Raw genomic sequence first — 24,841 nt, 5'->3', positions numbered from 1 at the left:
CCACCTCCTTCCCATCAGATTGCCCCCAAGTTCCTCCTAAGTGGGGGACTCCAGCAAGGCCTTCTTCCAGTGGACTCCTTTTGAAATCTCTATTGTAAAAAGCCAAATCCTTTCCCCTTTATTCATGTCAGGAAAGTTGGGAGCTTGCAAATGTGGTCTACTAGGGAATTTAAGAGATAAACAGATGAAAATAAATACAAGGAAAGGAAGAGAATAACAATAGTCACCATCTTCATGCCTAGCACCCCTGCTTGGACATATGGACCCTGAGAGTCTGTGACAGAGCTGCCATCTCTTGACTTCATCTGTTTTCCAAATGTAGACATGGGCAGGGCTCAAAGAGGAGGCTGTGACGTGGCTTCCTTACTTCTCTTTATTCATTAAGTTCCTTCTTACTGTTAAACCATTCTCTTCTCTGAGCTCCCGGCTCTTACAGTTGGACACACCTGGCTGGTGCCTCAGGTAGGAAACCACCTCTGTTGGCCAGGACTTCCTTTGGGGTAGGGAAACTTAGCTTGACTGTATGTTAGAAAATGTATCCATATCTCTAGGACCTGAAGATTTCTGCTCAGTTGTCTTCCTGCCTCCTCTCTTGTGACCGGGTATTCAATTCCGACCTCATAGATGGCTGTAGTTGGTGACAAGGAGGCCACAGCCTCTGACCTCCTCCTTTTACACCTCTCCCTTTTGCAAGGAAGAGGCTATATCTCCCCAATTTCATGTTTACTGCTTTGCCCTAAGAGTTTATCTTCTGTGAAAATGTAATGCTGGCAGGGAGAGAACATAATTAAAATGTGTGGATCTGAATGAACTTATTATAGAACCTCAGGCCTGAAAGCAACTCAAGGGTTATCTACTCTGCCTCCCTCAATTTGCAGGTGAGAAAACTGAAACATATAGTGGTAAAGGGACCCTCTCAATGTCACAAAACTTATTAATGATAGAATCAGGATAGAATCAGGACTGGATACAAGGTACCCGTATTTCCAGTCTTGGGAACTTTGCAAAGGTTTTCAGATTGTTCCCTGGCCAGTCCTGGGCGTTTGGGGGCAACCTTTTTAGCAGCTGTCTGGGTAGAGGGAGAAGCACACCTTCCCTCCCCGGCAGATGAGGCTTTATCTGTTTTACGTATTGGACTCCTGGGAAGGTTTTGCTTCAGCAAAGTGTTTCACAATTTAAAAGGATGTTTGAAAACTACTGAATGGTCTGTGGTTATTTAGGAGGTGATTTCAGGGACCAAGATGGGCACTTCTCTCAAAAGCTCACACTCTCTTTAGACAGTGGACCAAAACATTTATCGCCTTGTTAGAGAGAAGACTTAAAATACACTTTAATGCAATTCATTGTTGTCATTTCCTTCCCTTGGTAGATTTTAAGAAGGTTAAACAGGATCAGAAAGGACATAGGAGGAGAAATAAAACATAGAAGGGGACATCAGGGAATAGGTTTGCCTCCTTCCATTTTGCTTACCATTGGCCTCCCAAGTTGGTGTACAAGACCAACTTGGTCCTCCCATCTGAATGCACAGACGTGGCTGAGGATGGAGAAGGCTAATGAGAGAACAGAGGTGAATTTGTAGGTACAGTTGAGGCAGTTATAGTGCGAACCAATGGTCAAGGTCTTTCTCCTGTAGTTAACTTTATTCCATGCTGAAGCCAGACCTCAAAGTTGTGGAAGGTTGACACACTTCCAGATAAAGCCAGCCTCTAAAAATGTCCAAGATGGAGGTGAAGGAAGGGATGCCCAGTTGTCAAACCAACAGAGAAGCAATCTCATCCAGGATGAGAGTGACTTGAATCTGAGTTACTAAATCACATTTCTATCCTAATCTTTCAACTAGATCAAACCATGGCTCTCTTTGAGGAAAATATATGGAATGATACTGATTTTTATATGACATATGGCAGTGAGTTTGAAAATTTCACTGGCATGCCACCCACAGAAAACAATTATGGCCCCTGTCAATTGGACACTGATACAATCAACAAGTATGCTGTGATCATCATCTATGCCCTTGTCTTCCTGCTGGGCCTACTGGGAAACTCCCTGGTGATGCTGGTCGTCTTGTACAGTCGGGTCAGCCGCTCGGTCACTGATGTCTACCTGCTGAACCTGGCCATCGCCGACCTGCTCTTAGCCCTGACCTTGCCTATCTGGGCTGCCTCCAAGGCAAACGGCTGGGTCTTTGGCACACCCCTATGCAAGGTGGTCTCGCTCCTGAAGAAAATCAATTTCTACAGTGGAATTCTACTACTGGCCTGCATCAGTGTGGACCGCTACCTGGCCATTGTCCACGCCACACGCACACTGACGCAGAAGAGGCATTGGGTCAAGTTTATATGCATAGGTATCTGGGCCCTATCGGTGATCCTGTCCCTGCCCATCTTTGTGTTTCGCAGGGAGTATAAACCACACAATTCCAGCCCACTCTGTTACGAGGACTTGGGCACCACTACAACAAAATGGCGCATGGTGATGCGGGTCCTGCCGCAGACCTTTGGCTTCCTCCTGCCTCTGCTGATCATGCTGTTCTGCTATGGACTCACACTGCGCACGCTGTTTCAGGCCCACCTGGGGCAGAAGCACCGGGCCATGAGGGTCATCTTTGCTGTCGTGCTCGTCTTCCTGCTCTGCTGGCTGCCCCTCAACCTGGTCCTGATGGCAGACACCCTCATGAGGTTGGGGGTGATCAAGGAGACCTGTGACCGCCGAAACGAAATTGACCACGCCCTGGAAGCCGCCGAGATTCTGGGCTTGTCGCACAGCTGCCTCAATCCCCTCATCTACGCCTTCATTGGCCAGAAATTTCGCCACGGACTCCTCAAGATCATGGCCATCCATGGCCTGGTCAGCAAGGAGTTTTTGGCCAAGGAAGCCAGGCCTTCCTTTGTTGGCTCTTCTTCAGGAAACACTTCTACGACCCTCTAAGACCCCTGTGCTTGTCGCAGCCCCTCGGGGATGCTCCCTTCTCATCAGCACCCAAGCCTCATGACACTGGCTGTTCACAGTCTCTGAGCTGTGTCAAGGAGGCCCTCCATTGAGGTCACAGGAAGTTGCTGAGGCCACATTCTTACCAGGTTCTCGCTGTATGGTTTAGAAAGCCTGCCCTGGCGCCCTACCCCTTGGTGTAATACCAACTGCGAAAGCTCTGTCCATTCTTCCACGGAGCCCGTAGCATTCTGTCTTCTGAGACATTTCAGAGACAGCCTTTTAAGTAACTAGAAAAAGCTCCCACCATTGGGAGCCAACACCACAGTTGCTTCGTCAACACTTCCCTTGCCTGCTAGCAAAGTCTAGCAAAGTCTAGCAAAGTCAGCTTTGAGAAAAGCTGAAAATGACAGATACTCACTTTCTAAGATTCCCTTAAGCTAGGAGTGGCCATATCATCCAGTTCTGACTAATAAGATTTACAGGCAAGAATGTGCGATACACCATTCTCCTAAGGAAAAAAGGCCTGATTTGTAGCGTTCACCAACTTTCATGGCATAAATTCTCCCATTATTGCAATTTCAAGGGTGATGGGGTTTAGCAACCAGCTTACAAAATTCTAGAAAATGTAATAATCTACTTTCACAGGCTGGTACAAACTAGCTTTAGTACACCATTGCTTAAGAGGAGTTTGCTGGGCCGGCCCGGTGGCTCAGGCGGTTGGAGCTCCGTGCTCCTAACTCCGAAGGCTGTCGGTTTGATTCCTACGGGCCAGTGGGCTCTCAACCACAAGGTTGCTGGTTCGATTCCTCAACTCCCACAAGGGATGGTGGGCTGCGCCCTCTGCAACTAGCAACGGTAACTAGTTGCAGACCTGGAGCTGAGTTGCGCCCTCCACAACTAAGACTGAAAGGACAACACTGGATTTGGAAAAAAGTCCTGGAATTACACACTGTCCCCCAATAAAGTCCTGTTCCCCTTCCCCCAATAAAATCTTCTGGAAAAAAAAAAAGAGGAGTCTGCTGGGGCCAGAGGACTCCTGGGAAATATTCCTGGTTAAAAAAGAGAGAGACACAAACCCGCACATCTTTGGATCTTGCTTTTGAATATGGTTATAGGATATGATGGTGGTGCTGAGGCAGCAGTTTTGTGGCAATGAGGGAAAAAGCCTAGTATGTGTAGGCTGGTGGAGCCGAAGAATAAAAAGAACCTAAGAATAAAGAGCCCAGAAATAAACCTATGCATAAGTGGTCAAATGATTTTCAACAAGGGTGTTAAGACTATTCAGTGGGGAAAGGTTAGTCTTTTAACAAATGGTGTTGAGAAAACTAGAAATCCACGTGCACAGAAATGAAATTGATCCCTTACCTTATACCATATACAAAAATTAACTCAGAATGGATTAAAGACCTATATATAACAGCTAGAACTATAAAACTCTTAGAAGAATACATAAGGGAAAAGCTTCATTTGGTTTGCGGTTGGAAGTGGAGTGAGGTTCAGGAATGAGATTTAGATCACATTTGGGCCTGGGAGCAGGGGTTGAGGTCAAGTCTGATGTGGTGGAGCAGGAGTCAGGGACAAAATGGCAGCCTGGGATAAGGTGGCGGGTCAGAGAAGGAGTACTGTCAGGAATAGGGAGAGATAGAAATAGGGAGAGGCTGGCAATGGGGTGAGTGAGATTCGGGGAGGTTCAAGATAGGGTTAGGACCAGATACGGGGGTGGGGGGGGGAACCGGGAAACATAGGAATGGGATGAATGTGAGGGAGTGGTGAGTCTCAGGGATGGGTGCCAGAAATAGAATGAAGGGCTGGGGTGGGTTAGTGGCTATAATAGTAGCCACTGCTAGTTAGTGCAGTTAGTGACTGGAACAAAACCACTACTGGTAGGGCTACCACCCTCACTGGAGCGTTGTCTAAGATGGATTCCCAGGGGCCAGGATGGAGGTGCCTCTGCCTACGCACAGGTTGGTGAGGAAGGAGTTAGGGGCTCAAGCCCTAAGAGATGTATCTGATTAAGGAGAGAAGACAGAAGAATGTAGAAGAACCCAGGGAAGAAGGCTGGGAGCTGGGCCTGTGGACATTACCTTCTTCCCCTCTCCCCAAGTTCCCACCCACCTCCCCTATTTTATCCCTCAATGCCCATCTTCCTTCATCCTATGGTGTCCCAAAGACAACTCCATTAGGGGCTTCAGCAAGTTAATAAGGATCCATAATGGGTCTGGAGAAATACGAATGACCAATATGCAGCTGAAAAGATGCTTGACCTTTTTAGTAACCTGGGAAGTGAGAATCAAACAACAATAAAATAACTTAGAAGTGTTTTAAACAGGAGAGGGATGGAGTCAGTCCTCTCGTCAAACAAAGTGCACCACTGTTTGATTAGACATTTTAATACAGTGTGTAATTCTCTGGTTATAGTACAAGACATAAATGATTTCGATTTTGGATCTGTAAAAATGCCAGGATGTTGGTACTGAAACAACATGGTGTATTAAAATATCAAAGACTGGTGTTTCAATCACTAAATAGGGTAAGGTTTAGATATCTGGTCAAGGTCAGGGAAAGGGTTGACCTCAGGGAGGAGCTCAATGTCCAGGGTGAGGATGAGATTGGGGATCTTAGGAGAGGACTGGGGGTTGGGTCGGGGGCTGGTCAGAGGTGGCAGAGAGTTAGGGATGGTGTCTAGATGTCTATGTGAACAAAACTAACTCCTTCTCTGTGTCTTGGATGTCTTCCATCTTTAAGTTTTCATGCTGTGACCTTTAACTGACCATACCATCTTTAGCAAGCATAATTATCTTTTTTCCTTAAAGTTACTTTGTGTAGCTATAAATATTTTTTTTAGGAGGGCCGGAATGTCATGACACCTGAGATAAATATTAAAGTGGTGATAGTATCGATAGTAAACAATCACGTATCACAAGACCTCCAAGAGGTATGACCTCTGGTGAGTACTGCATTCTTTGTCCCTTTGTCTTGTCAATCATTAGTACCTGAGTTATACTATTAAAAAAGTCCTGTAACAGGAGTCTGTCAGAGGAGAATAATCTGTGCAGATTGCTGGGTCATCTGTCTGCTCCAACCCTACATCCCTGTAAGTAAATTACCCGATGATAAATTCTATGGCATTGCCTGCATTGTTTTTTGGTCTTAAGATACCTTCTCATTATGGTGGCCATTACACTTCTGCCCCACTGTCAGACAGATAGGATTGGGGTTAGAGGTGGGGTGAACATTGAGGGTAGGTTTGAGGACAGGAGTTAGGATGTGAATGTATGTTCTGTACAATGCTTGCTAATTTAAAAAACTGAAAATTTGTTTTGTAGGCTTGGTTAAAATGTTCCAGTCTCCAAGTAATTGTATTGAAATATACTATTTTCCTGTATACTAGCTCCCTTCTGACTAACCACAGCCCCCTCAGCGTCCCTTGCTCTCCGTCCAGTGACCCATTTTCACTAGTTCCAGTAAAAACATTAATTAATAATCTGGATTTTACCCAATAGGAATTTAAGATCTTCTCTTTCCCAGCAGCTTGCATTTTAATTAGGGCCTTCCAGAGTCTGAAAAGTCTTATTGGTTCATATGAAATAAAATGACCATCTCCTCTTTGGTCTAAGGGTCTTCCCAGAGATTCCCACTAACCAAGAAATCGTGATGGAGTATTGCCTTTTGCTGTCTCCACACAGAGGTTGAAGGGGCCAAAGATCTCTGGGTTTGGCCCAGAAATCTACAAGTGGCTAACAGCTGAGTTCTCGGCACCATGGATTTTGTCTATTCTGGTGTTCTGTTTTTTAAACTCAGTAACCTTCTTCCAACCTTGAGGTTAGCAATGAATTAAATAATTAAAAAAATAAAAATAAATAAACAGAATATGTTAATTCGGACTTTCTAAAATTAGTTTTTTTTCCATAAAAGTATTTCACGTAAATTGTTTAGTTTTATAAATATAGCTTATAATGAAAAGGAGCAGCAGCCCTTCTAACCCGCTTGCTACAGGAAAAAGCAACAACTTTCAATTCTCATAGATGTTTCATCTGATAATCGTCTGCATATTTCTAAATATCATGCTTATTCTGCTGACTTTTAGTTTTCTCCCCAGTTTTAGATAATCATCTATTGACTTTCTATTTTGGCTTCTGAGGATTTAACACTCTCCAGACTCTCTCCAGCTTTTACCTTTGTTCAGCAAACAATACTGCCACTCCCTCACTCTCCCAGGACACAGATACCACACTTTTTGGTTAAATCAACATTCAGTGTTTTTGTTGTAATGATTATGTAAAAAATTATTCACAGTTGGGTACAAAGTCTACATTTCTTTTCTTTGTACAAGTTTTGTTTTCTCTCAATTTAACAATAGGATTTTTTTCCATGTACTTTTCATTGCGCTAGTCCTAAATGTTTTCCTTAATACATTCCTGTTTATCGGGTCGTGGAGACCTCTCTCCTGGAGCCCTTCATTGTCCTGTTGCAATCTGGACAGGTTACTCTCCAGGCCTGCTCCCTTTTTGTAAATTGCTTTAACTACATTTCCAGATAAACTTTAAAATTGGCTTGTCAATTTCTATGAAATATCCTACTGTAATTTTTGTTTTGCATTATGTTGACCCTATAGAGCAATTTGGAGAAAATTGACACCTCAACGATAGTGAGTCTCCCAATTCATGAGCATGATATCTTTCTTCAATTATTTAGATATTTTTAAATTTATCTTAGAAATGTTTCATAGTTTCTGGTATACAGATTTTGCACATATTTTGTTAAATTTATCCCTAAGAATTTATTTTATGGTTATTTGGATGCTATTAAAAATGGTATTTAGAAAAAAATTATTTTCCACTTTTTTTCTTACTCGTATATAGACATATAATTGAGTTATATATATATATTGACCTTATATTCTGGGATCTTAGTAAATTAAGTTATTAGTTCTAGTCGTTTTATTTTTAAAGATTCTTTTGGATTTTACATGTATACAATCACACAATCTAAGAACAAAGGCAGTTTTATTTCTTCCTTTTCTTTATGCCTGTTATTTATTTTTCTTGTCTTATTTCACTGTCTAGAACCGCCAGTACCATGCCTAATAGAAGTGGCGAGAGTAGACATCATCATGTTATCAGTTTTGGGGTAAAGCATTCAATCTTTCTCTATTAAATATGATGTAAGCTAAAGATTTTTCATAGAGGTTCTTTATCAGATTGAGGAAGTTCCTTTCATGAATGGGTGTTAAATCTTCCTCTTTCTTTAAAGGCCTGGGCTCCGGAACCAGACTATTGCTTCCAGGCTTTGTATCAAAGGGCAGATTACTTAACCCCCCTTCACCACTTTGCAGAATGTGGATAATAATAATAATGCTCTGCTAATTCCTCTGAGGATTAAATGAAGTGAGTACACGCACTCGCACACACACGACATTAAGAAGAATGCCTAGCATATAGTCAACACTGTATAAATGTTAGCTATCATTCTTTTAATTTACCCCCTTATTTTGCTGGATTACTGGATTTTGCTGAGGAAGTACATATAAGGAAAAAAACATCTTGGAGAACTTGAATTTCCAAGCAAGCCTTTATTCTACTCTGACACTTGACTGGTATTTTGGCTGAGTACTGAATTCTAGGTTGGAATTTATTTTTCTTCAGAATTTTGCGGGCTCTTCTTAATTTCTTCTAGCTTCTAGGCTTGCTGGATTTCTGGTGCTATACTAATTCTTGATCTATTGTGTGTGACTGAATTTTCTCTTAGAAGCTTTATAGGACATTCTCTTTATCTTTTTAGTTTTAGAATGCATAGTGATGTGCCTTGGTGGGTTCCCCCCCCCGCCATTCATTTTGCTAGGCACCTGGTGAATTCTTTTAACCTAGAGACTCAGGTTCTGTGAAATTTTCTTGTATTATTTCTTTGATACATTTATATCCTTCATTTCCCCTATTCTCTTTTTCTAGGATTCCTTTTATTTTGGGGTGTTGACTCCCAAGATTGATTCTGTAGTATTTTTATCACTTTCTGCCTATTTTTCAACATCTTCATCTTCCCACTATCCATGAAGTAACCCTTAACTTTATCTCCCAGGCTTTACATTGGACTTCAAAATTTCTGTTATTTTATTTTAAATTTCCAATAGGCTTTTTTTTCTTTTTCTGTTCCTCAATTGTTCCCTTCTATAGCACCTTTTTCTTGCCTCATGGATACAGCATTTCCTCTCATCTTTCTGACGATATGATTTTTGTGAAGATTTCTTTAGCTTCCTTAATTTTTTCTGTGTCTTTTGTTCTGGTCTGATAACTAAGTTACCACTTTACATCTACTTTCTTATTTCCATTAAACAAATCTCTTACCTTTTATTTTCTCTCACGTTTCTTTGTTCTTCTAGCTTGTGGGGTTATGCCTTAAAAATACCTTTAGTATTTTTAGTATCATTTTCAATGGGTTTTGAGAGGGACAAGAGGTAAAAACATTCCTCCAATCTTCCATTTTTGATACAAAAGTCCTCTGGATTTAAAAAAACATACTTATTTTAAAGTCACATTCAGATTGCTGTATTATTTTTAGTTCCTCAAGTGTGAATTCTCCCATTTGTATGTCAGCTGGCTATTGATTGTGGTGTTTGTAGCTTGTAGTATTTGACTGTGAGCTCATCTATTGAAGAGTATTTTTCATGGGGGTCTTACATGTATCTTGGATTATGAAGAAGTCTGCATGGGGCAGTATCCTGGATGTCCTTACTGGGCCCTACTGAGTCACATGGTTCAGAACATTTTTTTGTTACTGTTGTTATTTATTGGTCCTGCGTTTCCACACCATTCCAAAGAGTAGATTTGGGACTTTCCTATTTGCTACTTAGTCTTGGGATTTTGAACTGCTGCTCAGGTGGCCCTCTTTCTCAAATGGTCTAGGGCAGACAGCTCACTTTGGGGTTATGTCTCAAAGCTGGAAAGTGTTTTTCTATCCTCAGTCAAGGGTGGGCCAGCTCCTTCCAGGTTCCTGGCTTTTGGTAGGGAATCCAGTTCTAGTTATCTGCTGTGCATGGGATCTGTAGACCCATTGATATTACTATCCCCATCCTAGACTGGGTCTAGTATCCTTCTGGGTTCCTGTGGCTTCAACGCCTACTCCCTGAGAAGTCCATGTATTTCTAAGTTCCCTTTTCATTTATGGCCCTTAGAGATATCTCTGTCTCTCTTTCCTCTCTCTCTCTCTCTTTGTTTTTGATCTTAGATATTTTTGTTTAAAAATTAAAAATATATGTTATTTGGGGCTGGCCCGGTGGCTCAGGTGGTTAGAGCTCCATGCTCCTAACTCCGAAGGCTGCTGGTTCGATTCCCACATGGGCCAGTGGGCTCTCAACCACAAGGTTGCCAGTTCGATTCCTCGAGTCCCACAAGGGATGGTGGGCTGTGCCCCCTGCAACTAGCAACGGCAACTGGACCCGGAGCTGAGCTGCGCCCTCCACAACTAAGACTGAAAGGACAACAACTTGACTTGGAAAAAAGGCCTGGAAGTACACACTGTTCCCCAATAAAGTCCTGTTCCCCTTCCCCAATAAAATCTTTAAAAAAAAAAAAAAAATATATATATATATATATATATATATATGTTATCTCACATTTCTATGTAGGGTGTGTGTGTTGTTGTTGTTGCTTCCCATACTTCTTCAGGCCACCATCATGACAGGATATCAATAAAAATTCAAATAGCATGTAAGATAAAGAACAATTTCCCTTTCCGTTCTGTATTTCCTTTCCTTAAAGATAAGCACTGTTAAAACTTTCTCCCAGTGAATTTTAAATGTCAACCTGGAGGACACATTGACCATATTTCTAGTTAACTCACAGTGTGTATGTGTCTGTTGTTTACGCACATATGCACGTGTATGTGTAATATGTGTATGTTGGGGGTGAGTGACTGCACGTTATCCCAGACTTAGCACCCCTTCTTTTTTAAATTAAGTTTATTGGGGTGACATTGATTAATGACCTTACATAAGTCTCAACTGTACTAGTCTATCATACATCATCTGCCTATTGCCTTGTGTACTCTCCACTTAAAGTCTGGTCTCCCTCCATCACCATATACCGAGGGTGCCAAAAAAATGTGTAAACATTTTAAGAAAGGAAAAAAAAACTATTAAAATTGTAATACTCAATATATACTGATAACAAAAGATGAACACAAGTCACATTTGACTTCTGCAATTACAAGAGGTGCTCAAAGTGGTTACCATCAACGTCCAGACTCTTATGATTACGCCAAACTACTGCTTGAGCAATGTTGACCAAAGTGTCCACTTGTATACATTTTTTTGGTAACCTTGGTATTTGACCCCTTTTATCCTTTTCATCCTCCCCCACGCCTCTTCCCCTCTAGTAACCTTTATACTGTTAGCACCCCCTTATTTTAGCGAGTTCAAATCAATGTGGCAGGAGAAGTAAGATATAGAAAGTAAGTGGGAGGTGCCTCTTAAGAAATCTAGTCACTTCTCGACATGGGAAGAAATCATATTGCCCAACAGAAACCTATGAGGCCACATCCGTACCTCTCTTTGTTCCCATATTGTAAACAAGGCTGTCTTCCTGAAAGAGCTGGCTTTGCTCCAACTTTGAAAGCATTGAGGATGGAGGGAGACTAAACAAGTGAGGCTTAGATGCCATGCAGTGCAAGTTTCCCCACTTGGCAAGCATCCTTGGGTGCTCCTCTTTGCTGGGCTCCTGATGATACTCAGCATGGACTATCTCCTGCACACATTCACCAAGACATTTTAGGAAACATGTGCTAATAAGACTCAAATAGCCAGTTAATTGATTATGGATCAAATGCCTACTATGCACCTAACTTTGTGCTAGGCCCTTAAAACAAGAGCAGGTATTATAGAAATGAAACTTAGGGGACAAAGGAGCTTATGGATTGTAGGTATGTAAAGAGTTTATGAAATTTCCTGTAACATTAGGGTGACCAGAACAAAGAGATCTATCTGGGGTTCCTAGTGCCCCACAAGCTGAATCTGAAGATTTGGAAAAATGCTTCTGATTAAATAAAAGAGGAAGAAAAGAAAGACTTGGTAGCGGTGTGACCTTAAATATTCCCTTAAACCTTCTGAACCTGTTTCCTCTTCCATGAAATGAGGTTTGATTAAGTAAGCTCCAGTTGTAAGAGAAGATGCTCTAAATCTAACAATCTACTAAGATGTACCAATAGGACTATAGCTCTGTGTGAACTTAATATGAAAGTTCTACTGTTGCCCAGATCATTATTATTAGTAATTAGGTGTGTTCCAGATAGCTATTGATCAGATCTCACATGAGGAGTTCCTGAGAGGTCTCCCTCCTTTCCTCCTCTCTTCTCCTTCCTTTCTCTCTCCTTCCCCTCTAATACCTTCCTACTTCATCTATCAGTAGTTCATATCTTTGAGGGTAAGCAGGGCCCTTGGAAAATGGATAAATACCCCCAGGTGTGGGGAATACTTTTCTTTCAGTCACTAAGGCTAGAATGAGAATGGGTTTCTGAAATTGTTCTTTTGCACAGAAGATCCTCTCTTTCTAAGCCTTCAAGGTCATGAACACACTTGTACGCCACAATCCAACACATCAGCTTAGCTCAGCACTCACAGATGCATCTACTGATAATTGAAGACCTAATATGTGCCAGGCACTGTGAAAAGCACTTTTTGCATGAATGATTTCATTTAGTGCTCACCAAGACCTTATGGTAGGAATTATTATTATCCCCATTTTACGGATGAAGAATATAAAGCCAAGGAGATCAGTACCTTGCCCAAGGTAACACAGAAGCAGATATGTGGCAAAACTGGAGTTACATCAAGGACTAACTGCTTTCAGAGTGTGAACTCTCAACTGCTCATGCTACATGGAGTAGCACTGTGGGGGTGTGAGAGCCATGGGGGCTTTGAGTCAGGCTAGGTCTTGGTCTACCATGACTTGTATGATCTTGAGGAAGTAACTTAATTTCTCAGAACCCCTGTCTCTTTGAAGAGACGATAGCATTAGAAGCTTGTCAAGGTTCAAGATACTGTATGCCAGATTGTTAGGATAGACTAGGGCCTTGATAAATGGTAGACATTATTATATAGCAGAGAGTCTCAGAAAGGTGAGTCAGTTGAGGAACTGTCAAGTAACCCCAAATCTTCTAAGTTTAATGGCAGTGCGTCCTGCATGACGTCACAAGGTCAGGGAGCTAATAGGAGAGTTTTGATATCACTTTCAAAGGCATGGGGGATGCTCTGAGATGAAAACACAGCATGGGAAGGGGATCAATGGTCTTCATTCATGTTCCTGCACTATGCATTTTTTCTCTCTTCTTCTGGATCGTTCCCATTAGCATACAAGTTCTCATCTTATAATAACCCTCCCTTGAGCCCACATCCCTGTCAGCTATGATCCTACCGTGTTTCCCTGAAAATGAGACCTCACTGGAAAATAAGGCCTAGCATGATTTTTCAGGAGGACATCCCCTGAACATAAGCTCGAATGTGTCTTTTGGAGCAAACCTTAATATAAGACCCAGTCTTATTTTTGGGGAAACACCGTATTTCTCTGCTTCACTTTGCAGCTAAGGTCTGAGTGAGTCATACTGCTCAAGGGGAGAGAGATGAGTGACATTAGCAGTTTCCGTTGGAACATGACCTGGGCCTGCTCAAGGGTTTGCATAAGTCTGGGTACACCTGAAAAGAATAAAGGGTCAAGTGTCCTTTAGGGAACAAGCTCGTACCTATGGGAAAGAGTAAGGCCTGCGGGTTTGTGGAAGGTAATGACTTAGAGTTGGGGGCAAGGGGAGTGGGCACTGTGGTTAAGGCCAACCTGGCTCATGGGCTCTGACCTGTGGACTCTTACTTGAGTATTAGGAAATGGGGCTGAGAGCAAAAATGAAAAAGCTGGGAGATTTAGTAATGCAAGAAATATACTCAGAGAAATTGGCCCTGTTTCGTTCCAGGTGGCCAGGCTGGAATCAACAGGCGAGTGAGGGCTAGCTTGTCAAGGAGGCCCCAAGGGGGCAGGTCAGTAGAGGGTCTGAGAGAGGTTCTCAGAGATTCTGAACCCCAGCTTGCTCATTGGGTGTACATGCACAGGTTATAAAGAAAGACAAGGCTCAACCAGGAAATAAGTGGTCAGATTTCTGCTCTCACCAGAAGTGAAGGAGACATTTCCCCACACGCCACACTTCCTCCTTCTGAAAGATTTATTTTCCCTGGGCTCCTGCTTTCCTCCTGCATCTTTGCCTTCTTTTCAGTCTCTTCGGAAGGCTCATCTTCCTCTTTCAGTCCTTTCAATGCTATTCTCCCCCCTTTTCTGAACTTTCCCTGTTACCGTGTTTCCCCCAAAATAAGACCTAGCCAAACAATCAGCTCTAATGCATCTTTGGAGCAAAAATTAATATAAGACCCGGTCTTATTTTACTATAATGTAAGACTGAGTCTTATAATATAATATAAGACCGGGTCTTATATTAATTTTTGCTCCAAAAGATGTATTAGAGATGATTGTCTGGCTAGGTCTTATTTTCAGAGAAACACGGTATCTGCTTTTCCTGGGTGACGTTAACTACTGTTGTGGCTCTAATGATTGGCCATCTCGGTGAGAATGATCTCTAAAAATGTGTTTCTAGGCTAGCCAGTTTACTTGGACTTCCAGAGCTATATGTTCCAATGCACATTGACATGCCTACTTGTATCCTTTAATTTTTAAATCCAAAATTAAAGCCAATGTCTTCTGTCTAAAACCTGCTTCCTTCAAGCCATTTGTCCAAGCTATGGGTTGAAAAATCCTTTTTGGTTCTTTCCCTCTTCCTCACTGCCCTGGCCTGTCCAGTTGACAGCCATGTCCTGCTGGTTTGCCCTTAAAGATCTCTTAAACTCATCTCCTTATCTCCATCCCCTGTGTTATTGCTTTGCCAAGACCCTCACCTCCTAACTGGACTCCTGCCTTGAGCTTCTACCCCTTTAAGTCCATTCACAGACCACTCAGGAAGCAATCTGATGGCATTGTTCACCTGCTTAAAGCTCCTGTTAACTATGGGATAAAGTTCCAACCGTTTAGCAAAACATTCAAGGCCCTCTGCAGTTTGGCCTTGCCTATTGGCCGAGTCCTGTCTATCTCATCTCCCCATCTGGTATGGCCTTTGCTTTGGCTGAGCTGGATTCCTTGAATTTCCCCTACTGCATCATGCTGTCTGCCATAGTCTAGGTTTCTTCAGTTGTAAGTAACAGAAACCTGCTTTAAAGAGGTCAAAGCCTAGAGGACATTTAGTGGAAGGATCCAGGGGGTAACTGATGGACCCCAAGGGTCATGAGATTCCAAGAGGGACCAGAACCAGGAGCAGGCAGATGGCTTCTTTCTTGAGCTTCCTCTCTTTGGAGGCCATTGATTCTTCGCCTCTACTTCATTTACTAGCTCTATTTCACTTCCTTTTCTGGGCACACCAGCTTTCTCTGCTTCTTTCTGCCCACACCTAATTCATGAATTTACATCACCCAAATCAATTGAAAAACCCAGGTAATATCCTATCCTCCTATTTTCAGGAAAGAAACTCTGGTTGGCCTAGTTTTGGCAAGGAGGGTAGCTTCAGGTAGAACACACATAGGTTGGAGAAGGAAGGCTTGCATGATACCCCCAAAGAAGTCTCTAAACCCTCATTGCTGAGCCTTTGCACATACTGTTTCCTTTCACTGGATGCCTTTCCTGTGCTGCCATATGGAGAAATTCTGTTAATTCCCCAAGAATTAGCTCATGAATTATACCTTCTTAAAAGCCTCCTCAGGCTGAGTTATGAGTCTCTCCATGTGTTCCCATAAAACCATTGCATAACCTTGACTCTCATACTTATCATGTGTGGGTTTTGTCCATTGATTTCCTGTCTGCCTCTCCATTATACCATGAGGGTAGACATTGAACCTGTTCACCTCTTTTTCTCTAGAGTCAGGGGAATAGCCAGGTCTAAAATAGGGATATATTCAACTTTTAAATGAATAAACAGCACAGCCCAGTAGTCTCCATCTACCACATACAGGTATGTTTTTTTGTGGGCAGGATTCAGGCATATAATAGGAAAAGAGAAAATACCAGAGTTGGTTTATTCTAATGGCAGCACGTTCCTCACTGTTCATCAGAGTCCCAAGAGTATCAACTCTTAGGTAGCTGTGTATTTTAAGATTAGTTTTCTGCAAGTTTACAGGGTTGTGACTTCCTAGATGGAAACTGCCTAATCTGACTTATTAGCTGGTATAAATCAATGAATATAAGCAGAACAGATCAGGTTTTAGAAACATTACCATCTTTACACGACAGGCAAGTTAATGGTGGTTGTGTACGTTTTGTGTTAGAACTGTAGCCAGGAACTCATTTGAACTTCATATCCAAATTGCTATGCATAAATTTAGCCCAAATCACTACATCCATGAAGTTAGAATGAAATGAAAGATTTAAATAAATATTAATAGCTAACATTTATTGAGAGCTTACCATGCTCTATTACTGGGCTAAGTGCTTTAGATGTATTAACTAACTCCTCTAATCCTTAAAACTACCCTATGAAGGTGGTTCTATAATCAACTCATTTTAAGGAGGAGGAAACTGAGGCACAAGACTTTAACCAGAATAGGTGTGTGCCTGCAGGGATCTGGCCCCAAGGTCTATACCCTCCATTGCTCTGCTAAATCACCTCAAGGTACTGTTTGGTGCCTTTCTTCCAATACTTACGTGTTAATGGTTGCTATTAAATTATGCCTGTTTCACTGTGCTTTTGTAGAATGTTTCTTTTAGCACATCCTTTATGTTTTTAGGTAAAAAATCTCTCTGTGCCCTACAAAAGTCATATTTAGAATTTCAATTTCCCCGTTTTCTCACTGTAACATTGGTACACTCAAAAAATTTAACCTTGGGCCGGCTTGGTGGCTCAGGCGGTTGGAGCTCCTTGCTCCTAACTCCGAAGGCTGCCGGTTCGATTCCCACATGGGCCAGTGGGCTGTCACCCACAACGTTGCCAATTCAACTCCTCGAATCCTGCAAGGGATGGTGGGCTACACCCTCTGCAACTAAGATTGAACATGGCACCTTGAGCTGAGCTGCCGCTGGGCTCCTGGATGGCTCAGTTGGTTGGAGCGCATCCTCTCAACCACAAGATTGCCGGTTCGACTCCCCCAAGGGATGGTGGGCTGCGCCCCTGCAGCTAGCAACGGGCAACTGGACCTGGAGCTGAGCTGCGCCCTCCACAACTAAGACTGAAAGGACAACAACTTGACTTGGAAAAAAAAATTAACCTTTTCTCACCGGCTATACAAAAATGTATTTCAAAAATGAGTAAGTTGTAGAGATCTGCAGAATAGTAGAGTGCCTATAATTAAGAATAGGGTATCGTGCATTAAAAAATTTGTGAAGACAGTAGATCCCATGTTGTGTTCTTATTACAAAAAGCAAAAACCTATAAAACAAAAACACAAAGGGACACAAGGAAACTTTTGGAGGTGATGGATATGTTTATTATCTTGATTCTTGTGATGGTATCATGGGTGTGTTCATATGTCCAAACTCATCAAATTGTGTATATTACACACCTACAGGTTTTTGTATGTCAATTACACAACAATAAAGCTGTTAAAAATGTAAAACAAACAAATAAACAAAACGTCTGTATGGTTGTCGGCTTCTTGGCATTAAAATTTCTTGCAAGAAGTTCTCCTCATGTCAGTGTTCACCACCAAACCAGTTCCAAGTGTTCAACTACTTAACGTGATAGATGGAAATAAATGAATAAATGAGGGAATAACTTTCGTATTGCCCTCCGGGTCTCTATTTTTGGGTTTTCTTTCCCCCTACATCTTTATCTACAGTTCCTGGAAGAAAAAGGTCATGGGCACAATCTTATGAATCTTGATGTTAGTCTTATATGGGTAAATCTTCAGACTCTTGGGAAGACACTTCCTTATGTAGTGAAGAGAGTAATGAATAGGGAACCTGGAGATCGGTGTCCAGCACTGCTTCTGTCACTTGTAGTTCAAGACCTTTTGGCAGATGTCCACCTGCTCTGAGCCTCAAGTCGCTCACCTGTCAAATGGGGAGGTTAATCTAGAAGTGGATCTTTGAAGCTCTCTTCCACCCAGTCTAGATTTAGGTGAGACAATTTAGCGCCTCCACTCATAGATGGGCAGATGTGACACTGTACAGCCCAACGGGGTTCCATTTGCGTAGAGTGCAATGTGAATACCACACATTATAGGTACATGTGTGTACCTATAGCAGAATTAGCAGAATCTTTTCACAAACAGAAGGTTTTTGTGTAACCCCGACCCTGATCCCTGGGAGCTACTATGACACAGAGACGCGTGAGCATTTCAGATGCTCGCTGGGAGTCACGCTTATGCACTTGGGTGGGAGTGGAGTTCGGCAGTGCACAGCAGAGGTGTTCAAGGTGCCGTGCAGTCTAGAGTGTAGGAAATCCCTCAGCTTAAGGGTGGACATCTCAAAAAGTCCTCTAGAAAGGCTAGCTGGTATTATTACTGAAGTGAATAGAGAGAAAACAAGGGGCAGACCATCTTGTGGGAATCAAGAGTTTGATTCCACCTCTCTGTTGGCTTGGTGCAGAGCCAGTTTTGATAGGAAGCTGGCCATGCTGTTTATGGTTCCCCATGTCTGACATTAGACTTTTCAAGGCTCCGTGGAGAAATCAGTGGCGTGTCTGTCTTCTCCGGGAAGGTGCCTTGTGTCTGTCTCTGAAGCTGCTTGGGGAGGGGCCTTGAGTTGGGGCAGTAATTGCTGCTCCTCCCCACATCCCCTCCCCACCCCCACTTCTGTTCTACCTTGGGCATATGGAATGGTCAGGAGGAGGCTCCAATGCAAGGCCACCTTGCTTTTGGCTAGGGATCAGCAGGAGTTGGGGGGTCTTAGAGACAGGAAGCACATGTGTATATGGAGAGAGAGCAGAAGTAGGATAGACACCAGTAAGGGAAAGATTCACCCTCCCAAACAAGTTTAATTCTAACAGGGCATTTCTCATCTCCAGTTTGGGCAGCTCTGCCACCATTTCTTCTGGGTCAGAGGGTTTTAAACTTGAGTCTTGATGAGACTCATCTGAAGCCCCAGATTCCCAGGACCCACCCTCAGCTATTCAGATTTAATAGAACTGGGACCCTCCCCTTAATCTTAAGCTGGAACGGTGAGTTCGAGGCCTTCCATTAGTTCTTTCAGACCCAACCCTGTACCTTTTTCTGCTCTATGTCCTGGGATGCTGACTGCTATGGACTGCCCCTGTCCTCTGGTTCTTGCCCTCAGCCAATGGGAACCCTGATAGGATGTTGGTGCTGGGCAGAAGCTTCAAATCAGGACATTTATTTCTCCAGCTCTTCTCCTGATGGTTGCTGGGGGTTGTCTCCTGTCAGGCAGCCCTCATCAAATAGCTTTCTCTCTGGGCTCCCATAATGGTTATCTCACTCCTTAGGCCTAGGGAGACTCATAGATCCCAACGGTTCCTGGCCTTGGGGTACTGCACCGTTGCTCATTACTTTCTCCATAGCTTTCCTACACTTTTGTTAAAGGTTCCTTTAATTCAATTCTCATGGGTTTGATGAAACTCTCGTTGCCCAGCTCCAGGATGCCATCTGTTCTGCCCAGGACCCTGATCTATTTAGAGATGGTCCATAAAGCTGCCTTTTAAGGAAGGAGCCCGTTTTAACATGGAGCACTTTTAGAAATACTGTTCCCCGCTCTTCATTGCTTACTGGTTCTTAACTCATTTGAGACTAAGGTGCTGTTTTTTAAAAGCAACTTTACCAGGAAATGAAGTTAAAAAAACACTAATACTGTTCAATGAGAAAATATAAAGGCATAGAAACGGGTGTGCCCACAAAGCCCAGCTTCCCTCTCGGGAAGGAAGTCTATATCTGTGCTGGCCTGGCAGGTTCCATCCACAGATACCAGGCTTCAGATCCCTCATTTTTGGAAAAATCTCGCCCCAGCCACATACATTGAAACAATGTAAAACTGTATGAATTAATCATGAATGTTACCCTATCCTCCAATTCTTCTCTTTAACAATAGAACTGTTAATAACAGCTCCTTTTAACAGCTTGATTGGTGTATATCCTCCCAGATATTTTTCTGAACACTGATAAACCCATATACATTATAATGTGTTTTACACAAATAGATATGCCATTTACTCCACATGCTGTTCTACGTCCCTGTTCACTCAACATTATTTCATGTACATTCATATAATGACCTCATTTTTAAAAAATATTCTTTTCTAACAGCTTTATGGGGGTCTAATTTATCTACTATAAATTAATCTGTTTTAAGTATACGATCCAATGATTTTTAGTAAATTTACAGAGTTGTATAATTATTACCACAATCCAAATTTAGAATATTTCTGTTGCCCCTAAAAAACACCCTTCTTCTTCTTCTTCTTCTTTTTTTTTATTGGTAAACAAATATACAGCTTGGGATGGATTTGAGGCAAATTGTGCCATCAGCAGATTTTAAGCGGCTAAACAAAGTTTAAAAAGCAAGTAACAATAAAAGAAAATGTTTCTGGCACAGGACCAGTATTACAAAAAATTAGTGCACGAGTACCTGGATAATACACCCATTTTGCAACAGTGCAACTTTTATTTTTTTTTATTTTTTATTTTTATTTTTTTATTTTTTTTATATTATTTATTTATTTATTTATTTATTAGTTTCAGGTGTACAAGACAAGGTAATACTTAGACGTTCATCATTTATATCCCTCACACTGTGAACCCCCCTCCCCCCATCCACTATCCCTCCGACCTCACACTGAACCATCACATTATATATATAAAATTATAGCAACAGTGCAACTTTTAAATACATATTGTTGATTGTCCATGGTCCACGCAGAGTTGCAACGCGACACTTCAACAACATCATACTGACAGTTCCGAAAGAAAACCACTTAAAGAAAGGCATAACCCAGATGGTCCCTCATATGACCGACTCCATCTAAGCTGAGATGTGCAGGAGGGCTTAGATATAGTCAGAGGAAGCCACATGCAACATGTTACTTCATCAGTTTTCTAAAATAAGGTTTCAGGACAATGACAGTAAGATAAGGGGGAAAAAACATGGAGGAATGAAGTCCTAATTCCCATACATGCAATTTCTTTTGATAGTAGGGGGAAACCTTTTACAGATAAGTTACAAACAAAGAAAAGGCAAATAAACAATTTTGTACAAAAAAGTTAACACGTTCTGTACAATGTCTTCCCTTTGCTGTTATCATTTGGACAAACTCTTCATAGATTACTTGCCCATCACCATCAAGGGCTGCTTCCCTGATCATTTCATCAACGTCTTCAACTGTGAACTTCTCTCAAGGTCTGTCATCACATGGCGAAGCTCTGCTGCACTAATAGAGCCATTGCCATCCTTGTCAAACACACGGAATGCTTCTCTGATTTCTTCTTCACTGTCTGTGTCTTTCATTTTTCTTGCCATCATTGTCAGAAATTCCAGAAAGTCAACTGTGCCGTTACCATCAGCATCCATTTCATTTATCATGTCTTATAACTCTGCTTCTGTGGAATTCTGCTCGAGACCTCGTTACATTTCCCAGTTCCTTTGTTGTTATAGTTCCATCACCATCCTTGTCAAATAGTGAAAAAGTTTCTTTGAATTCTGCAATCTGCTCTTCAGTCAGTTGGCCAGCCACGCTGCATGTGCTACTGGTCTCTGAGATGTCACCACATAGCCACTCAGCTTGTTTGTTCTACTTGGACACCCTCATTCTTTTTTGCAATCACTCCCAGCCCCAGGTAACCACTCATCTGCTTTCTCTGTATAGTTGCCTTTTTTTTTTTTTTTTGGCATTTTCTGTCAATGGAATCATACAACATGTGGTCTGCTCTGCTTCCTCCACGTAGCATCAGGTTTTAACCTTGTGTTTACACCACTGCATTCCATGTGTTCCCTGGGTGAGGGCACCTTCGTAGTTTACTTATTTGATGCACATTTAGGTTGTTTATAAGCTTTGAGTTTTATAAATAATGCCACCATGAATATCCTGTACACGCATCCACCTATATGTGTATTTCTACAGGATGGTGTGGGGACAGAGTCCCAGAGAGCAGTTTCCAGGCTCTCGGCCTCACGTGGAAAGGTGCTGGCTCAGGTAATAGATGGCTATGAGCTGTAACTAGTTGGCCATCAGCTGTAACCAGCTAGCCATTGGCCACTGATATAACTGCCGTGGCTGAGCTAGCAAGCTCGGTTTGCAGTTAACAAGGGGGATTGGTTGGCAGAGAAGCAGACGGCAGGTTGTGGATCGTGTGGCTCCTACTTCCTGTGTCTCCAACCCAGCCGCCAGCGAAAATATAGTGGTATGACTCCCCTATCTATGACACCGTGCCCTCACCATATCCTGTGTTCTTGTGTGGGGAGCAGGACTAGAGACCCTGCATGACAGATGGATTTCTGGAAGTGTAATTCCTGGACCAGAGGGTGGGTGTACTAAAACCGATATGATCAGATTCTCTTCTCTGAAGGTTGTACTTATTTGCTCTCTTGCCAGTAGTGGATGATAATATCATCTTCAAATCTGGTGAATTCTGACCCCCAAACTATAGGAGGAAGAAGCCTCCCTGCAGTGGCTCCTCAAAATGACCAGAATCATCCCTTTGTTCTTCTGATAACTTTCTTCATATTTTATCTTCATTCTAATGATTAAAATAGCATTTTATTGTGAATAATATACATTCTACAGATGGTAGAAAACTCATGTTTATAGCTTAAAGAATTAATGATACAACAAATCCCAGGTATCTGTGATCTAGGTAAAGAAAGAGAATATTATCAGCATCCTCAAAAGTCCCAATGTGCTTCTCCCTGGTGAGTGAAACCTTAAATGAACATTATCCAATTTTTTATGGCAACCATCCCTTTTCTTTAGAGTCCACATTTATGTGTGGAAGACTTGTGCTCAGTCAATTTAGTTAAGCCACAACTATGTTTCCCCAAACTCCCTTCCTTGCATAGTTTCAGGTTAGTGTCGGCCAGAAGAGACATTTGTGTGAGATTTGGAAGGCGGAAGTGGAGCCGCAGCTGCATGCTTTTTATGCTCTGGAAGGTCAGGGCAAGGCCCCAGTCATTGCTACACTCTATTGCTTCTCTGCTGGCTCCTCTTGTTGGTGAGGGGCAGGAGCTGGGTCAGCCCCTCCCACTCCGGAGCCAGGTGTGTGCCTACCTTCATGATTCAGGGCACCAGCTTCTCCAGCAGGCCATCCACATGTTGAACTTGGAGGCCAGGAGGGACCAACGCAGGTTTCAGTCCGTCTGCAGGTTTCAGCTTGTTCTCACTCTTCCCTTTCCATTTCATGTGCATCTTTCCTTCTTGTTTGTCTGTCGGCCACTTTCAGGTCCCAGCACCAGAAGCCAAGACAACAATCTGACCTAGACTATTGAACCAGCTCCCACAATTGCATACCATCAGATCCTTACAACAAGTACCTTCTCTCCATGGTCCTGGTTTTCTAATTGAACCTTGCCTGATAGAGCATGTGTCTTCAATAGAGGGTTTAATTCTGCTTGTCTTTGAACTTTGTGTGGGCTCTGATTTTCTCTTTAACTGTCCTGCCTGCCAGCTCAGAAGAAGTTAACCCTATCTGAGCCTGCATGTCTGTGCCCCTAACCTCAGCTGGCCTTTACTTCTCTAAGATGATTGAGATCCCAGCAACCCCAGTACCAGGCACAGAGGAGTCTTGGCACCAAAGAAGTAGGCTGGGCTCACCTGTGTCAGTGGAATGCTCCCAGAAGTTTATATAGCATATACTTTCCCATCTATTTGTCAGGTGCTTGAAATGTCACTGTTAAAAAAGCAAAATATCCAAAAAATGAACTGAAGTAGGAATTTTTATTCCAGCTCTACTACTATGCAGCCATGAGATTTTGGTAAAGTTGCTTTGCTCAGGCCTTAGTTTCCTCATTTTATATTGAAAGGGGTGGCTTAGGGGATCTCTAGGTCTCTCTGGTTCTGCTATTGCATCTGGCGTGGTTCTCCATGTGGGTCTGCACATACTTCAATGTGACGTGCAAACTGGGATACTTCTTCATATACCCAAGAGAGACCAGAGGCTATTCCGATTTCATGAACAAAGGGAGCCCATCCTCCAGAGACTGGGGAGGGATTTTGGTGGAGGAAGACTCAAGGGACAGAGAAAAAAGACAAGATGATGTTAATGTAAGTAGAGGAACACATCTCTGGAAGCAAGAGGGCCCTGCTCAGACTGAGCAGGCAGATCTAGGCAGAAAGGCACTGGGTCCTGACAAAGAGGGACTCAGGCCTGGAAACATCGGAGGGAGGAAAGAAATCAATGACCAAAGGAGGCAGGCTCTGGATATGCCCTGTCCTAGTGCTGCCTGGGTTGGTAGATTATTTGTGCCAACTCTGTGTGTGTGTGTGTGTGTGTGTGTGTGTGTGTGAGAGAGAGAGGTTAACAACATTCATATTTGCGTAAGAGCAACTCTGTCTCTGCCTCATTGTTTCTGGGCTTATTTTATCCTCTTATTTTCCTTGGAGAGCCATGTTTCCTCTAGCCCTTGTTGGAGGAGGAAAGGGCAGAGCTCCTGAACCAGAGTGAAGCTTGGTTTGGCCTCTTCCAGCTGACAGTCATCTTAGGGAGCCGACTGGTTGGTCTGCCTTGCTCAGTCAGAATACACTGGTTCCTCTGGCAACTTTGGTGTTTGGCAAATACACGTTCCCCTGCCTTTCCCTCCCTCTGAATCAGAAGCTCTTCTGAAGGCTCAGCCAGAGCAGCGTCGTCATACTTGATCCTGAGCTTAGCACAGTGCCGGGCATAGAATGAGCTCAGAACACGGGATTATTGTTGCTGAATTAATCCTGTTTGTTGAATGCAAAAGAAAAATTGCTTTGATAAGTTAGG

General features: G+C 42.6%; 1 protein-coding gene and 1 pseudogene across 2 annotated transcripts; one reads left to right on the top strand and one right to left on the bottom strand.

Moving 5' to 3' along the window:
* The first annotated feature begins 398 nt into the window (after nt 1-398).
* On the top strand, nt 399-4,167 carry LOC308499015 (C-X-C chemokine receptor type 2-like). Its single transcript, XM_081051812.1, has 2 exons — nt 399-462; nt 1,841-4,167. Exon 2 carries the CDS (start codon nt 1,849-1,851, stop codon nt 2,926-2,928), a length of 1,080 nt encoding a protein of 359 aa, XP_080907938.1. The 5' UTR covers nt 399-462; nt 1,841-1,848; the 3' UTR covers nt 2,929-4,167.
* Nucleotides 4,168-5,452: 1,285 nt separating this feature from the next.
* Nucleotides 5,453-23,151, bottom strand: LOC308498576 (calmodulin-alpha-like; annotated as a pseudogene). Its single transcript has 3 exons — nt 23,146-23,151; nt 21,178-21,672; nt 5,453-5,560 (listed from the first exon to the last, which is right to left on the bottom strand). The product of its transcript is annotated as a calmodulin-alpha-like (transcript).
* Between the last annotated feature and the right edge of the window lie 1,690 nt (nt 23,152-24,841).

The sequence above is a fragment of the Rhinolophus hipposideros genome, assembly GCF_964194185.1.
Source record: "Rhinolophus hipposideros genome assembly, chromosome: 6".
NCBI lineage: Eukaryota > Metazoa > Chordata > Mammalia > Chiroptera > Rhinolophidae > Rhinolophus > Rhinolophus hipposideros.
The sequence above is the reverse complement of the archived record's forward strand: the minus strand, read 5'-3'. Positions and strand labels throughout refer to the sequence as shown.